This window comes from Nyctereutes procyonoides, unplaced genomic scaffold (genome assembly GCF_905146905.1).
Source record: "Nyctereutes procyonoides isolate TBG_1078 unplaced genomic scaffold, NYPRO_anot_genome, whole genome shotgun sequence".
In the NCBI taxonomy this organism is placed as follows: Eukaryota; Metazoa; Chordata; class Mammalia; order Carnivora; family Canidae; genus Nyctereutes; species Nyctereutes procyonoides.
The window spans coordinates 15,859,975-15,878,487 of record NW_026575046.1 but is presented as its reverse complement, the minus strand read 5'-3'; the positions used below and the strand labels follow the sequence as shown (position 1 = coordinate 15,878,487).

Here is an 18,513-nt window from a genome sequence, read left to right as displayed (position 1 = left end):
TAGAGAAAAATTTTCAGACAAAAGTTAAAGGAATCCACTAAGCCAGCCTTACAAGATATATTAAAGGAACTTAAGTGGAAAAGAAAAGACCATAACTAGAAGAAAATTATGAAAGAAAAAAAATCTCATGGGTAAAAGCAAACATATAGTAAAGGTAGTGGAGCAACCACTTATAAAGCTAGTAGGAGTAAAATTAACTACATCTACAGTAATAGGGATATGTAAAGTATGAATGTCAAAGACAAAAGATGGGGGGAGTAAAAATGTATTTTTAGAATGCTTTCAAATATAAGCAACCACCAACTTAGAATAGACTGCTGTGTACATAGGTTGTTATATATAAATCTCGTAACCACAAACCAAAAATCTCTAACAGATATACCATAAGTAAAGAGAAAAGGGTCCAAACATAGCACTAAAAAAACTTCTCAAAACACAAGTGAAGACAACAAAGAAAGAGAATTACAAAATTAACCAGAAAACAATGAACAAAATGGCAATAATCACATACCTATCAATAATTACTTTAAAAGTAATTTAACTTGTATGCTGCCTACAAGATACTTTCTTCAGGCCAAAAGACACACAAACTAAAAGTGAAGGGATAGAAAGATATTCCATATGAATGGAAATGAAAATAAAGCTGGGGTAGCAATACTTCTATCAGACAAAACAGACTTTAAAACAAAAACAGGGCGGCCCAGGTGGCTCAGTGGTTTAGCGCTGCCTTCAGCGCAGGACCTGATCCTAGAGACCCGGGATTGAGTCCCACGTCAGACTCCCTGCATGGAGCCTGCTTCTCCCTCTGCCTGTGTCTCTGCCTCTCTCTCTCTCTCTCTCTCTCTCTCTCTGTCATGAATAAATAAATAAAATCTTTAAAAACAAAAACAAGAAACCAGGGCCTTACATAATGATATAGGGATCAGCCTAACAAGACAATATAACACAAATATTTATGCATCTAATATAGGAGCACGTAAATATATAAAGCAAATATTAACAGACACAAAAGGAGAAATTGACAGTAATACACTAATAGTAGGGACTTGAACACTGCACTTATATATCATCCCCACAGATCATCAATAAGGAAACTGCTTTAAATGGCACATTATATAAGATGGACTTGAGAGACATACACAGAACAGTTCATCTCAAAATAGGACAAACAATACACATTCTTTTCAAGTGCACATGGAACATTTTCCAGAACAGATCACATGTTAGGCTATAAAACAAGTTTCAATTAGTTTAAGAAGAGTGAAATCCTAGCCAGCATCTTCTGTGACCACAACAGTATGAACATAGGTATTAATTACAGGAAAAAAAAAAACTGGAAAAAATACAAGTACGTGGAGGCTAAACAACAACCAATGGGTCAATGAAGAAATCAAAAACGAAATCAGAAAACACCTAAAGATAAATGAAATTGGAAATAATACTCCAAAATCTGTAAGATACAGGAAAAGCACTTCTAAGGAAAGTTTGTAGTGATACAGGCCTACCTCAAGAGACAAGAATCTCAATCTAACTTTATAAGTAAAGGAGCTAGAAAAAGAAAAAACAAAACCTAAAGTTACTAGAAGGAAGGCAACAATAAAGACCAGAGTAGAAATAAATGAAATAAAGACTTAAAAAAATGAAAAAAAAATTAGGAGAAAAAAAAAAAAAGCAAACCAGAGAACTGGTTCTTTGAACTGCTATTTATAAACTTTTAGCCAGACTCAAGAAAAAGAGAGGGCCCAAATAAAATCAGAATGAGAATTCAAGGAGAAGTTACAACGGACACCACAAATTATAAGAGACTACTACAAATTATTATACACCAAGTATTATACACCAATAATTAAAGTGGACAACCTTGAAAAACTGATAAATTCCTAGAAGCATATAATCCTCCAAGAATGAATCAGGAAGAAAGAGAAAACCTTAATAGACCAATTACTAGTAAAGAAATTGAATTAGTAATTTAAAAACTCCCAACAAATGGGAAGTCCAGGACCAGATGGCTTTACAGGTAAATTTTAGCAAATATTTTTTTTAAAGTAAACACCTATCCCTTTCAGACTATTCTAAGACATTGAAGTGGAGGGAACACTTACTTCCAAACTCATTCTACAAGGCCAAAACACTAACCTGATAACAAAACTAGACAAAGACACTATTGAACAAACAAAAACTACATACAGGCTGATATCCCTGACAAACATAGATGCAAAAACTCTCAACAAAATATTAGCAAACTGAATTCAACAATATATTAAAAAGGTTATATACTATGGTGTGGGTTTATTCCAGAAATGCAAGGGTGTTTCAACACCCACAAATCAATCAACATGATATTACATTAACAAAAGATAAAAATCGTAAGATTAATAAATGACAAAGTTCAATATCCATTTATGACAAAACCCTTCAACAAAGTTTATATAGAAGAAAGAAACCTCATCAGAATATAAAAGCCAAACATGACAAACCCACAACTAACACCATAATCAAAACACAAAGCTTTTCTTCTAAGATAATTATGCCCACTCTCACCACTTTTACTCAATGTAGTATTCGAAATTCTAGAATCAAATGAGAAAATAAAATAAAATAAAATCACCCATACTGAAAAGGAAGAAGTAATATAGTCACTATTTGAAGATTACATGACACTATATATAGAAAACCCTAAATACTCCACCAAAAAACTATCAGAATAAGTGATTTCAGGAAAGTTGGATAATACACAATATACAGAAGTCTGTTGTGTGCGTCTTCTTTCAAGATTTTTACTTATTTATTCATGAAAGACATAGAGAGGCAGAGACATAAGCAGAAGGAGAAGTGGGCTCCTCAAGGGGAGCCTGATGTGGGATCGATCCCAGAATACCGGGATCACGTCCTGAGCCGAAGGCAGATGCTCACTACTGAGCCATCCAGGCATCCCAAATCTTTTTCTATACACTAATAATAAATAATGTAAAAGAAAAATTAAGAAAAAATCCCACTTATGGTTGTATCAAAAAGAATAAAATACCTAGAAATAGAAGTGAAAGAAACACTATGAAAACTATAAGGTGCTGATGAAAGAAATTAAAGATGACACAAATAGATGATATTCTGTGCTGTAGGATTAGAAGACTTAATGTTGTTAAAAAGTACATACTTCTCAAAGCAACCTATAGATTCAATGCAATCCCTATCAAAACACCAGTGGCATTTTCCATGGAATTAGAATACATAATCCTAAAATTTGTACGGAACCACAAAAGACCTGAACACAATCTTAGAAAAAGAAGAACAAAGCTGGAGGTATCACTCTTGTATTTCAGGTTATACTCTAAAGCTATAGTAACCAAAGCAATATGGTACTGGCACAAAAACAGACACAAGATCAATGGAATAGAATAAGGGCCCAGAAATAAACCCATGCTTTTTTTTTTTTAAACCCATGTTTATATGTCAATTAGTTGACCCTTGAACAATGAGGGGCTTAGGGGCACCGACCCCCCTGCCAGCACAACTTCTGACTCCTCCAAAACTTAACTCCTAATAGCCTACTATTGACTGAAAGCCCATAAACAGCTGATTGACACATATTTTGTATATGTATTATATATTGTATCCCCATAATAAGTAAGTCACAGAAAAGAAAATATTAAGGAAATCATAAGGAAAATACATACATTTACAGTATTACTATATTTATCAGTACCACAAATTTATGTTATCTGTTTACAAGACTAATCATTTGTCATTACTAACATCAATACTGTCTTATACAAAACACCATAAAGGTTACATACTAACACTAAACACCAAAAGTGAAAAGATAATATAAAAAACAAATTCATATTTATTTATAGGTATAATGATCCATGTGTTGATTACAAAGCAGCAGCAATATCATTGCTTTATTTACTAGCAATAAATACTAGTAAATACCTATTTACTAGCAGCCTAGCATAAATAATAAAATAATATGATGGTGTCACAGTGCCCTAGCCTGTACACCAGTGAATGAAGGGCATTGCAAAATACATAGGGCTTAGAGTATTACAGTCATATTCATAACACAGTATTGGAAACACGGACTTTTTTTTTTTTAAAAACCACTTACCTTGATAATAGGCTGATAGTTTCTCCAATTATTTTTTTTTAATTTTTTTTTTTCATGATAGTCACAGAGAGAGAGGCAGAGACACAGGCAGAGGGAGAAGCAGGCTCCATGCACCGGGAGCCCGACGTGGGATTCGATCCCGGGTCTCCAGGATCGCGCCCCGGGCCAAAGGCAGGCGCCAAACCGCTGCGCCACCCAGGGACCCCAGTTTCTCCAACTATAAGAGGCATACTGCACAGTAATTCTTCAAAAAGTTATAAAATAGCAATAATGTCAATTTTATATTAAATAGCACTCACTTTATGCCTATGTAAGGACAGGCTATCTACTACTTCCACGGGTTTTGCACATGACATCCTACCTTACAAATACTTAGGTGATGACGATGAAGACACACAAACTTATCAGTTTTTGCCATACAGTTAGATTTTCACACGGAGACACTCATACACCACAGATAAGTTTATTAACTGTGCAGGATTATTTTTATTCATTAAATGGATCATCATAAAGGTCTTCATCCTCATCGTCTTCATGCTGAGTAGGAAGAGGAGGGGCTGGTCTTGCAGAGAGACACTGGGGCAGCAAAAGAGGAGGTGGAGAAGGTGGAGGGGAGACAGGACAGGTAGGCGCTCTAGTGTAACTTCAGTGAAAAACATAATTTCTGTCCTTTTTGTTTTTTCATTTTTCTTAAAGTGTTTCTATATAGTGCCAGTTTTCTTCCACCCTCTGCTTTCTTTTTTCAATGCTCATATCATAGAGAGGTCCATGTAGTTAAAGAGATCAAAAGCAATCTTAAAGAATCAGAACCCTTCTGCCTGTCTAATGTCAATTTATTTTCTGGAACTGCTTCTTCTATGTCTTCATCATGCATTGGTTCAGAAGCGCTTATCTACACAAGTCATCTTCAGTTAATTCCTCTGGTGTGGTGTCTATTAAGTTTGTGGATTTCTCCAAAAACTGTATCTTGAAAGTCTACATCCCCCACCATTTTTTTTTCCATGTCCACAATCTCTTTTTTTTAAATTTATTTTTCTTTTTTTCTTTTTTTTCACAATCTCTTTCATCCTTGATTTGCTCTGTTGTACATCCTGTGAAGTTATGCGTAACATCTGGACATGGTTTTCTCCAGCAAGAACTTGTTTAGTGCTGGATAGCTTTCACGGTTTTTTCTCTAACAAAGCCATCTTCGATGGTAAAATCCTATTAGACTTTCATGATGTTCTATCAGGGTTCTCTTGCACGGCACTGACAATCCTTTCCATCGAGACTGTGTGTAATAAGCCTTAAAGGTCATTATGGATCCCTGATCAAGAGACTGAATTAGGGACATTGTGTCAGGAGGCAAGTAGAGTGCTTCAAAAAACTCATGAGGTTCTGGATGGCCAGGGGCAAAAATAAACAAATGGAACTACATCAAAATAAACTTTCGTACAGCAAAGGAAACCATAAAAAACAAAAACAAAAAACAAAACAAATGAATAGGAGATACTTGCAAACGACCTATCCAATAAAGGGTTAATATCCAAACTATATAAAGAGCTCTCACAACTCAACACCAAAAATAATCTGATTAAAATGAGCAGAGGACCTGCACAGACATTTTTCCAAAGAAGACATACAGATGCTCAACAGACACACGAAAAGATGCTCAACATCACTTGTCATCAGGGAACTGCAAATTAAAATCACAAAATTAATCCTCACATTTTGGTGAGGATGTGAACAAAAGGAAGAAAAGGGAACCCTTGTAAATTGTTGATGGGAATGTCAATTGAGGCAGCCAATATGGAAAAGAATGCGAAGGCTCCTCAAAAAATTAAAAATACAACTACCGTGTGATGCAGCAAATCCACTTCTGAATATTTATTGGAGAAAACAAAAACACGAATTCAAAGATATATGCACCCTTACCTTATTGCAGCACTATTTACAATAGCCAAAACATGGAAGCAACCTAAGTGTCTATCAATTGATGGATGGGCAAAGGTGTGGTAGACAATGAAATATCATTTACCTATAAAAATGAAATCTTAGGGATGCCTAGGTGGCTCATTGGTGGTGTCTGCTTCGCCTCAGGTTGTGATCCCAGGGTTCCAGGATTGAGTCCCACATCAGGGTCCCTGCAGGGAGCCTGCTTCTCCATCTATGTCTCTGCTTCACTATGTATGTCTCTCATGAATAAATCTTTAAAAAATAAAATAAATGAAATCTTGCCATTGGTGACAACCTGGACAGACCTAAAGGGTATTACACCAAGTGAAAGTCAGAAAGGGAAAGACAAATTCCATAGGATTTCACTTATATGTGTAATCTAAAAAAAGAAAATAAAACAGAAGCAAACTTACAAATAATAATAGAGAACAAACTGGTGGTTGCCCCAGGGGCAGAGGGATAGGGGGGTGGATGAAATAGGTGAAGGGGATTAAGAGGTATAAACTTCAAGTCATAAAATAAATCATAGAGATGAAAAGTACAGTTATATAAGGAATATAGTCAATAATATTGTAATAATGCTGCATGGTGAGAGGTGGTGACTACACTTACCACGGTGAGCACTTGTGCAATCACTCCACTGTACACCTGAAACTTATGTCAACTGCACTTCAATTTAAGAAAGGACTTTAAAAAAAAGAGGTAATTGAGGATTTAAATCACTAAAAAATTCATTCCGTTTTGCCAATGTACCATAATATGTGCATCATTATACTTAGGGATAGTACCTACCAAGACAATGAGTAAAAAAGATCCCGGGGATAATGTGACATATAAATGATATAATGAAAAAAATTAAATTGGTGGGCGGGAAGGGGTAACAGTAATATACAGATGAATTGCTGAGCTACAAGGAGAAATGGTTTCTTTCCAATGCAGTATATTCTCGACCTTAACATTAAAAATAAGCATGAGGGGATTAGGGCATAAGTCAACAAGAAGGCTTATTAAGTTTTCTACGTTAAGGAAAACATGAAGAGTATTTGTTTTTAAGTGTCATGGACCCGAAGACACATTTTTAAGAAAATTACTGACAAAATAAAGAGCAACTAAAGAGAAAACTAGAAAAGAATATTTTAATTTGAAGATTTTATAGGAGTACTCAGTAAGGCATGGATCGGAACGAATTCTATTCCTCTTTTTAAAAAAGATTTATTTATTAGAGAGAGAGAGAATGCAGCAGGGAAGGGCAAAGAGGGAGAAAGAGTCACAAGCAGACTCCACACTGAACATGGAACCCAACCTAGGACTTGATCTCACTACCATGGCAATATTACCTTCAGTCTAGGGCTTTTTGCTGCTGAACCTATGGAAATAGGGGACAGATTAATGAGAGTAAGGTATATAGTATGAGCTGGTCCCGTCTATATTTAAAAAGTCCTACTAGCTGCCTTTTATTAGTACTTTAGTATATTAATCACTTGAATTTCAAATGTTTTATAAATGTTACTATTTTAGAAGCACTTTAAAGATAAGAATAAACCTGTACTTAGTACCTTCTCAGAAAGCATTCACACTAACATTTTAATTTGACAAAAAGCATATGATGTGGATGGAACAAAGGGGACCATTGTTGGGGTCCTTTCGTAGCCATAACCAGAGGGCTGGGACCAAAGACACCCCAGACGAAATGCTAATTTTAACCACAGTACTTAGGGAAAAAAAAAAAAAGAGAGAGAGAGAGAGAGAGAGAGGGAAAGAACAAAAGAATACAACTTAGCGGAAGTACTCATTTTTATAAAAATGTGTTTTATTTTAAAACAGGTCTATAAAAGTAGAAATCACATACAAAAATACAGATCACTCTGACATGTTAGCAAAATAGCTTATGGCTGGACTTGAGTTTGGAAGTACTGTACATTTGAGGGCATCTGGAAATCACAGCCCAGTTGGGTATTATCATCAGCCCTTGTCTCTAATCTGTAAACAATAATTTCATGTAGTATATGTAGCACTTTTTAATCAGTACAAAATCAAAACATAATTATTTCCTGCATAAGACCACTTTAAAATGTTCCTCCTTAGGTTTGGGCAGATTAAGGACACTTCGAATTGTTGTTTCTGACATTTGAAGAATCTGATTTAAAAACAATTAATAGAAATAACAGGTTTTAGCTTTTTTGTTCATTTTGAACACATGGGAAGATCAATTTAAATTAAAAAATTAGTGTTTTGTTTTAAAGTAGAATTTAATCCTTTTTCTTCTAGACATTATTAAAAAAAAAAAAAAAAAAGCACTGTTGCTATCAAAAGATTCCACACCTGAGTCTTAACCTTGATGTCATTTCAAGTTGTCTCACTGCTTAGAAACTGCATGGAACTCACACCCTACTTCTAATGTGTATTTCTGAGTGAATGAACATGTAGTTCTTGGGCAACTCCAGGTCCGGTAACTTTAGAAAATAATGACTTTCAATTATTGTGGGGGACATTTTTTTTAAAAAGGCAATTGAAAATACTTGATTCCAGAGTAATATAAAAATAACTTCAAGAACTTGGACAATAAAGGAAAAATGGCAGGCAACTTCAGTTTGGCATTCCATCCAACATTTCAAGAATAAAGACTGACCGGCTACTAGCATCTGTCTGAAACAAAGCGAGCCATTTTAAAAGCGAAAGAACCCATGTTAACGTCATTTGATCACAAAGTTAGAAGACCACAATTATATTTCCTCAGCTAATTCGGAATTCTGCGAGCACAGGACATTATGGAAACTTCACTGATGTGCATGAGAAGATACTTCAGATTGACCTGTCATAGAAAACTGCCTCTTGAGCTTTCAAATTCTATACCAATTCTTCACCTCTGATCGGTCAGTCATTTGTCATTTAGTGTGAATTGCCCAGAGCTATTTGTTTCCATGAACCTAATTTCATATCTACAGGCAAAGCTGAAATGCATATTTTTCTATCTCCAGAAGAGGTTGCCACAAATGCTACTATCCTATGATTCTCCTTTTGTTCCGTTCACAACACAAACACTTCTAGCAGTCTATGTCTCATAAAGCAATACTGAAAAATTAAATAGAAGTCACCATATAGATTGTGAGAACGATTTGCTGGTGGTGATTCTTACGCTTGATTCTAAATAGATTTAATAAGAAGGGCACTTGAAAGAGGTGGCTCAAATCTTGCTGCTTAAGGCATCCTGAAATTACAGGCTCTCCTAAAATTCCCAAAAGCCTTAAACTTAGGCTTCTAAGTGTACAAAGCAGTGACCGAAGCTTTTCTGGTTATTTAGAAAAAGCAAAACTTCATAGTCTTCTCTCTCAAATGGCTGTCTAACATACTTGCAGAATGAAGGCAAAGGGAAAACCAAGAATAAAAACAGCTGAGTGCTCCAGCAAGCGGGCTTCCTGCCTATTTTCCCTGTTCCAAAGAAAAGAGGAGACACCATCTTGCGATAAATACTTCATAGACAACTGGGCTTTTGCAGTGTCAGCCGGCATCGGATGCCCCATATCTCCTGGTTCTTTTTGTTGCCGGTGGTCGGCCTGGCGATGGTGGTGAAATGAGAACCATTAATCTGCAGATGAGGAAGGGCTTCTTTTAACAGTTGAAGGGTACCGTCTGGCACGATTCCAAAAACTTGTAGTGTTTTTAGTGTGGGGATTTCTCCAAGTTCACTGGAAAGGAAGAGAGACTTCTCAGAATAGCAGTATCTATGGTAACTGATCCACCAGAGTTACATGACCCAATTTTTACCATTTGTTTCATATTCTACAAAATGCAAACTGAAAACATAATTTGCAATCAATGATTTGAGAAAATAGAATAGATGAATCAAACCAGAAAGCACAGACCTTTCTGTGCTCAGATAACATGGCCCCAGGACCCACGCAGGCACATTTTGTTAAATGTTTTCTCACAACCTAAAAATGCTGAGATTTCTTTAAAATCCAACCATAGTTGCTTCCTTTTTCTATTCTCTCCCTCTCTCTCTTTCTTTTTTTAAGATTTATTTATTCAGGAGAGACACACACAGAGAGAGAGGCAGAGACACAGGCAGAGGGAGAAACAGGCTCCATGCAGGGAGCCCGACGTGGGACTCGATCCCGGGACTGACAGGAGTTCAAGTGTCGTGAGAAGCTGGGAGCTAGTGATGGCAAAGAATCACCACAGGTTACATGTAATTTCAAAATATGGACTTGACCTTTATTTGAACCAGGCTCTTTCAAAAGAGGAGCAACAGAAGTTAAAGTAACTTCTTAGTAGGTCCATTACCTGTGATAACACCTAACAGTGACTTTGCTATGGTATTTAGGACAGGGCTGCATAGGTGGGTGCAGATGGGAGTAGTTGGGCACAGATGGAGAAAAGGAGTCATTAGTCACACCTTTTCTATGAGAGGCAAAAGCCATCTGACTTCTTTACATAATTTTTATTTTTTTTGGTCAGATATATGACAATCCTCTTCTTAGCTATTTCCCATTAAGTGAAATACAACTCTGTCAACAGAGAAATTCTGGTCCACAAAAAAGAGAGCCTGATTCCCCAAAGCAAATACTTTTAGGTAATGATTCTTTCTTCTTAGCTCAGATCTATGTGCTTAGGAATTCATCTCTCTGATCTGTATTTGCTCCAGGTTGGGACACACAGTACAAAGTCTTAGGAAAGGGAATATTTAGTTTGGAATATCAACAAAATCCCACTACAGATCAATGAACACATCAATGACCTAGAGTTAGAAGCATCCTTTATATTTTCATATTGCCGATTAATTACTAAAAAAAAAAAACAAACTTTCCTCACAGTAACTGTAACCTGGCCTCCAATATTTTCTTCCTTCCAGCCTATTCTATGTACCTATGTTCAAGGCATCTTCCTAAAGCCTAGCTTCAGATTATGTCACCCCCCACCCCCTCCACCCACCCAAGCCTTTGATGCTGTCCTCTTGTTTACGGAACTCAAACCGTTCAGCTGGCCTTAGGACTTTCCATGTTTTCAATCTGCTCTCCCAGTCACCCCATTACCCTCTAAATGGATTTATTCTACATTCAACAAGTGTATTAAACACCACAGAGGCTAATAAATGTTAGCTGAATAAAGATGGAGGGTAATTTAGAAAATAAAAGTACTACCTAAGTAAAACAAATATGCTTGGTGTTCATAAAAGGACAGCAACAAGATCTGGAAGTTACAACAGACAAAAAAGAAAATCAGGAAGAACAAAGCACTTTCCTTCTTAAAGTAAAGTAACCTCTGGAATATAGACACGGGAAGGCAGAGAAGGTCACAGCACATAGATGTTTATACTCACCATCACCTGACAGCAATTCTGCTTAAATCCTCTTACGTGAAATCTGAGTATTTGAGAACTTTGTAGTAAGAATTTGGGTGCTGGGACATCCGAATTAGCCCAATTATAAGTCATCCTACAGTGGACAGTATTAGAAGCAGAAAATGTAGGTGGGAGGAAGGGAAGGAGGTACAGCAGACGGCAGGAGAGGAAACGTTCTTGCCAACGGCCTGGGAAGGAGCCTGGCTGGGAGTAAGGAAATGGTGTCCTAGGTGACAAAGGAGTGAGCTGCATAGCATAGGATGGTCTTCTAAAATTTTAAGGGGACTAAAACATTAAAAACACTGATATCAAACCCCTTAGTACATGCGTCATCTATAACACAGCGGAACCCATGTGATAAGCATCTCTTTAGACTGAAAAGCAACCAAAGGACAGGAAATGGAAATGAACAGTTGAAGAGCCATTATTTCCAATTTAAGAAGCATACGAGGACTCTGGTAATGTCTTGTGTATCTTTGTTCCCTCTTAGAAAAGAGAAGATTTCACCGGTTCACACCTTACCCCTCAACTACATAATCCTGTTTTCCTTATAAAATCAAGTAAATGCCTGACTTCAAATTCTCCTACCGCAGACTTTTTCTTTAGTCTCTCCTAATCTCAGGTCAGTTTACAATCTCCAGTGTGGCTTTCTTACTTGAATGAGAAATACGGAATAATCAGAAGAAAATTTGGACACAAGAAATAAGATCAATTCAGGCTGAAGGGAATACATACAATGCGGGCATATCCTGAGGAAGAAAAACCTACAGTTTCCCAAGATCATTATAGAAAAAAGGCACTCAAATTTTATTCTCCCACTTCTGAGATAATAAATAAAAATTCTTCAGCATAAGTGGCTTTCTCAAAATTACTATTGACAATCCTAGAATTCTTACTATGAATTTTGAGTACATCAGCTACCAGAATGAAAGTAGAGAAAATAACACTTTATAAACTTCTAAGGATAAGGTACAGGCAAAGTCATCCTAATGGATTCATAAGGTTAACCAGTATATTGTTTACATAATGCCCGAAGAAGCATACTCTTTTACCTTAAAGTATAAAGAGAGCATCTTTTTTTCCTCTCTGTTCTCATTCTTTTTTGCAACTAAACTCCTGATACCTGGTTCTTATTTCAAGACAAGGTTTGGATAAGTCACAAGGCAGTGAAGGTTCAAACCTAGGTCCGTGCTCTTAACCATCAATTCACACTGCCTGCAGGCAGGACTAGGCAAGTGTTACTATCCTACTGGATAAAAATATTAAACTGTGAGAGCTCACCACCTTCCCCTAGCCTCTGCCTAAGAAAAGGCATTTGGGGATTACCTGCTTAGCTTCTTTCCCTGGAGAGAAAGCACAAAAGTGAAACATGTGCATAGAGTCTCTTGTGACAAGCAACCAAAGAAGACTGATCGCTGTCATCCCCAGGAGCTGCATGGGCAACGCAGCTGAAGCCCAAATGGCAAAGACAGGGGGGACGGATGACAGAGATGTCTCTCTAGGTGGATGCCAGAGGCTCTCAGGAGTTCTGGATACCAGAGGCTGCAAGACGTTAATAAAGGCTCCATGTATACGAATTTATACCCTACCATCAAAGAGCCATGGAAGTAAACACTGCCATCCCTTTTAGACAGTGCTTTTTCAAATGAGATATCAGCTGGCACCCGGAGCCCAAGATTGATTATAGTGATTTATTAAAAACATAATTATCGGATTATCTAATACTACCAGTTAACCCTGTAGAGCTGAAGTATCTGATCTATTAATTGAAACTAACTTAGAAGATCCACACCAATCATTCGAGGATTACATAAATTCTTTGTCCAAATTCACCACCCTCCTTTAGTACGAACCAGTAGCCAAACTACCTTTGTCTGGATAGTGAGCTACATGAGGGCAGCAGCCTCAGTCAGGGCATCCGGACTGGAAAAATATAAGAAAGAAGGGCACCTGACCAAATGCAAGATACTGACTTCCGGTGGTTTTTAATAAAATTGTTATGCATTTACATCCTACATGAGGATGGATTTTCCAGCCCTTTGGGGATAAAAGAAACTTTTAAAAAATAAATAGTGTTATTCCTAGAATGACTTCACAATAGCACTTTCTCAAAGAGAGACAGACTAGACTCTTTTTTTTCTTTGCACTTCCTTGACTTTTGTGCAAGTTGCTGAGCAGGTACAAGATTAACCCCCTTAAGAACTGCTGGATTAGCTACAGACTATCTTCATTAGTCCAGAAAACCTAGGATGCAGACCTAGCTCAGCCATTAACTTACTTTACAGCTTCAGGTTAAGTCACTTCATTCTTTTAGACTTCAATTCTCCTCCTATTCCAAGATAGCACTGGACTCATGACATTTACTGTTGACACGATGCCATTCTTCCAATTCTTTGACCACCGTCCAGGACAGACATCACTAGTAAAACTTTCCTCTATGCCCAGAGGGAGCCTTTCAGAATCAGCTGGAGTTGATTTGAAAAATGTGGGGGTGGGGGGAGGAATGCCCCCACTGGGTCTGCTTCCCAGTTATACTCGGAGCTCCCTGGAAGTTAAAAATGGTCTTCTCTTTTTGCAAGACTTCCAGATACCAGAATACTATATTCTAATATTTAAACCTGCTTCTAGCTAAATAACACATGTTTATAGTAAACTATCCTAGTCAACTTTCCAAGATATTTTAAGCACAAAATTTTGCTTTGGTTTTTCTGTCTTGCTGGACTTCCCTAGCCTATTTGTGGTACACCACAAATATCGAATATTGTTGTTCAAGTTTTAAACATCTGCTATTAATAGTAACAGCTATTAACACCAAGTAACATCTCTTTTGTTCCCCATCTTTTCCTACTTTTAGAAAATGAAATACTTACAGTAAAGTTTCAGGTATTATATCATAGCACCGACTGAGTGACAGATGTTGGAGGTAGTTAAGCTGGTAAAATTCCGGAAAGCAGTCATTCTTCAGCATGACACTATCGCTGTAACAGAGCAGAAGGGAAGATTCAAAACCCATCCATCAGTTCAGATGGAGAAAACAGAAATAACCAACTGCCTGGTTCCTTCCATTCAACATGCTAAGATCCTTTCCTCCTTCAGTGAGCAGTCATGATTTTTCAATTTTTGTTTTAAAATAAATAAACAAAAAATACCTTAAGTCTAGATGCACAAGATTGGGACATCTTCCAACTAAGGTAGAGACATCTACAGGAAAAAATGATGGTCATTATTAAAATGAGGAACAAGATAAGGATATCTGCTATCAACACTATCATTTAACTTTGTGCTCGAAGCTTGAAAAATGAAGGCGATTGAAGTCACACTATTGGAAAGAAGACACAAAATCATCATCTTGGCATATAAGATTTTGAACCCAGAAAATCCCAGAGAAACAACTGGAAATCGTAAGAGAACTACGTAATAAGGTAGGTTAATAACCATGTATATCTATGTATCTGCAATACCTAGCTGGGGAAAAAAGAAAAAAAAAAACCCATTCACATTAGCAAAATGCAAAACCAAACACCACCATCTATAAATAAGCAAAGTATTATAAAGGTAGCACTTAAAATCAATATGGGGGGGGAAATCATGGATTGTTTTTAAAAAATAACATTGCTACTATGAGCAGAAAAAAACCTATTTCTCCAACTCAAATAATATATCCAAATAAATTCCACACATATTAAAAAGTCCTAACTGCAAAAATATGGGTGATTATTCACTGGATCTTGGGATAACTAAGAATTTTCTAAACACAAGAAAACATAAAGGAAAACACTAATAATTTACTACATAGAAACATTAAATCTACCCTGTTAAAGCAAAACAAAACACAAACAAAATTTAAGTATCAGAAAACTGGGAATGTTTCCAACATACATTAAACAGAGTCAATGGTCTTATATGAAGAGTAAAGAAAAACAGAAAATGAGCAAAGAATGTGAAACAATACTTGGCCAAACAGAGAAAAATGGAGCAAGAAAAATAAAGTAAAATTAAACTACTGCTTTTCAGCCATCAAATGAAAAAAAATTCCATCATAATACCCAGATTAGATTAAATATAATAAAGCAGGTCCCACATATACTACGAGTGAATATTTAATTATAAGCAGACTTTCAGGAGAGCAAACTGATTTTTTTTTAGGGGGAACGGATTTTTTTGTGTGTTCTGAGATTACACACTTGACTCTTTGGCTCAGTAATTCCACTTTTAGAGAAACAACTAGGTGTGTATGAAGATATTCATTTTAGCAATAGTTATAATAGCCCTTCCCCCAATTATTTTAATTCGTTAACCTCCATCCATTCTGTGGAACACAATGCCAACAGTGGTCACTCAAGAGCTTTTAAATTAACATTTCACAACATGAAAAAGTAAGATATATTGTGTAGTGAAAAACAAAATACACACAATCACTATAATCTCAATTTAGTAAAAACACACTCAAAAACTCATACTTGCACACAAATTCACAGAGAGAAAAAGGTTCATGGCGTGGTGGTCAGGGGGGAAGGCTGGAAGGAAATACACCCAAGGGTGGTGGGATTACAGGTAACTCCAGAATTTGGAAGAGAGTTCCATGTGCTACTTTGCCATCAGAAAATGAATCAACAGGGGCACCTGGGTGGCTCAGCTGGCTCAGGATCTGGCTCTTGATTTTGGCTCAGGTCATGATCTCAGTATTTTGAGTTCAAACCTGCCTGCCTGCCCAACCGCCTCACCTCCAGCACCAGGTTCTGTTCTAGGTCTGGAGCCTGCTTAGGATTCTTCTCTGCCTTTCTTCTGTACCCCTTCCACTTGAGCCCCCTCTCGAAAGAAAAGGAAAAGGAAAAGGAAAAGGAAAAGGAAAAGGAAAAGAGAAAAGAAAAGAGAAAAGAGAAAAGAAAAGAAAGAAAATGAATCAATAAATGTTATTTGTTTTAAAAAATAAACAAGCTTCATTCACGGTTGGGGTTTTTCCTTTCCACAGTTCTGTCTTCAGCCCCATCCCCTCCCCTGAATCCTAGACTTGCATTTTATTTTATTTTAAAAGATTTTATTTATTTATTCATGAGAGACACAGAGAGAGGCAGAGACATAGGCAGAGGGACAAGCAGGCTCCCTGTGGGGAGCCCAATGCAGGACTCGAGCCCAAGACCCCGGGATCACGCCCTGAGCCGAAGGCAGATGCTCAGCCGCTGAACCACCCAGGCACCCCTAGACTTGCATTTTAAACTGTCTCCTCAACACACCCACTGGGAGGTGGGACAGACATCCAAAATTCAGCCTAAAAGCAAGTACTTCATTTGTCCTCTAAATCTGGTCCTTCCCGAATGCCTTCCCTGGCTCCGAGAAAGTGCTCATGTCACAGATCCAGCGGCTGAGGCTGAAGCCTGGGAGTCATACCCAACTGTTCTCTCACATCCCACATCCAGTCTGTTGGCTTTTTAATGTCTGATCACTTCTTACCATGCCCAATGTCACCACCCAAGTCTTTTTATAGCCTTTTCTCAACACAGCACTAGAAGATGACTTTTAATTTATTTTTTTAAAGATCTTATTTATTCATGAGACACAGAAAGAGGGAGGGGCAGAGACACAGGCAGAGGGAGAAGCAGGCTCCATGCAGGGAGCCCAACACGGGACTCGATCCCAGGTCTTCAGGATCACACCCTGGGCTGAAGGTGGCGCTAAACCACTGAGCCACCTGGGCTGCCCTGGAAGACAACTTTTAAAGGTGACTTAAATCATGTCATTTCCTGCTCAACATGCTACATCTCACTCAAAAAAAATCTGAACAAAGCTTCTGTTCGGCTTAGAGAACCCCGGGCTAGCTTACCTCCCATCACTGTCCTCCTCGTTCCCTCTCACTCTGGCTCCCATGTCAAAGCCTTTGCACTGGCTGGTTCCAGTTCCAGAATGTTCTTTATCTATATACCTCTTATAATTATCTATATACCTCACACCTTCATTCAATCAGGCCTGTGCTCAAGTGACACTTCCCGGGACAGGCCCTCTGGCCAGTTCTCTGTCTGGTCACTCTGTTCCATTTCCCCTCCCCGCATTTCACCTCCTCTCCTCACTTTTAGCTATTTGTTGACTGTCTGGCCTTCCCACCAGAATGTAAGCCGTGCAGGGGTGACTTCAGCAGTTCTGTTCAAGGCCACAGTTCCCAAGTCGGGAACAGGGCTCTGTGCATCATAGGTGCTCAATAAACATTTGTTTAATGAGTGGCTAAAAAAATGAAGGCATGCACAGTACAATTTTGAGTGACCTGTCACCTAGCCAGCCAACCGGCCATCAACAAAATCCCAAACTGGACACAATCTCGTTTCGATGCCATGTAGGAAAGAATAAAACCCTGGCAGGTAGGACTGGTTAGTCTCCCCGGCATCCCTCGGTGGGAAGGGTCAGGAAATGGTCATCGCTGCTAAGATTCCCTCTACCCACCGCCCCCTTCGTTTCCACGTGCTGGAGAGCCACCTGAGCCAGCAGGCATCTGACAAAGCCCCAAATCTAACCTGTCATTTTCAGTGAGAGGCAATTTCTTCTAGAGAAGTCAAGGTCAAATCCAAGACCAGGAGCTGGGTGCTCCAACACTCAAGGGCAGTGCTACCCAACTGCCCCATGGTGGTGGCAAAGTAACAGCCCACAACCACTGCACCCTCATCAGGGTTAACGCGCTCCATGGGATTAACCCATTTCTTCCTTAGACTCTAAGAGATGCCTTCCTCTACTATCTCTGTTTTACTGATGAGGAAACTGAGGAACAGTGAAGTTTAGCAACTTGCTCAGGACTACCCAGCAAACAGCACAGCAGGAACTTGAACCCGGAAGGACCGGCACCAATCTAGATGCCCGTTCTAGAGCTAAGATGACGTTCGTATCACCTTCGGAATAGTGAAGTAGTGGGTGCCACTGTTAAAGACATTTAAAAAAAATCTGATTCCCACTGTAATACTATGAAAACACACACTTCAACTTAAACTCCAGACCTTTGTCCTTGGCCCGAATGTGTCTAGCAAGCAGGATTTTATTACCTATTATTCTTGCCAGAACTTGGTAAAAAGACTCTCTATTCTTTTCTGGAGGAACAAAGAGAAGGGTTTTAAGCCAAACTTGGACAAATTAACAGCAGCCTACCTAC

The 18,513-nt window shown here is 38.0% G+C and overlaps 1 protein-coding gene across 1 annotated transcript in view; it reads right to left on the bottom strand.

Annotated features, from left to right (window-relative positions):
* Positions 1 to 7,832: 7,832 nt before the first annotated feature.
* SKP2 (S-phase kinase associated protein 2) overlaps positions 7,833 to 18,513 on the bottom strand; it is a 33,159-nt gene continuing 22,478 nt past the window's right edge. The window contains exons 8-10 of the mRNA XM_055325683.1: positions 14,534 to 14,585; positions 14,255 to 14,362; positions 7,833 to 9,729 (exon numbers count right to left, since the gene is read on the bottom strand). Of these exons, the coding sequence (XP_055181658.1) occupies positions 9,516 to 9,729; positions 14,255 to 14,362; positions 14,534 to 14,585 (374 nt within the window). The 3' untranslated portion in view covers positions 7,833 to 9,515. The remainder of the gene's footprint in view (positions 9,730 to 14,254; positions 14,363 to 14,533; positions 14,586 to 18,513) is intronic.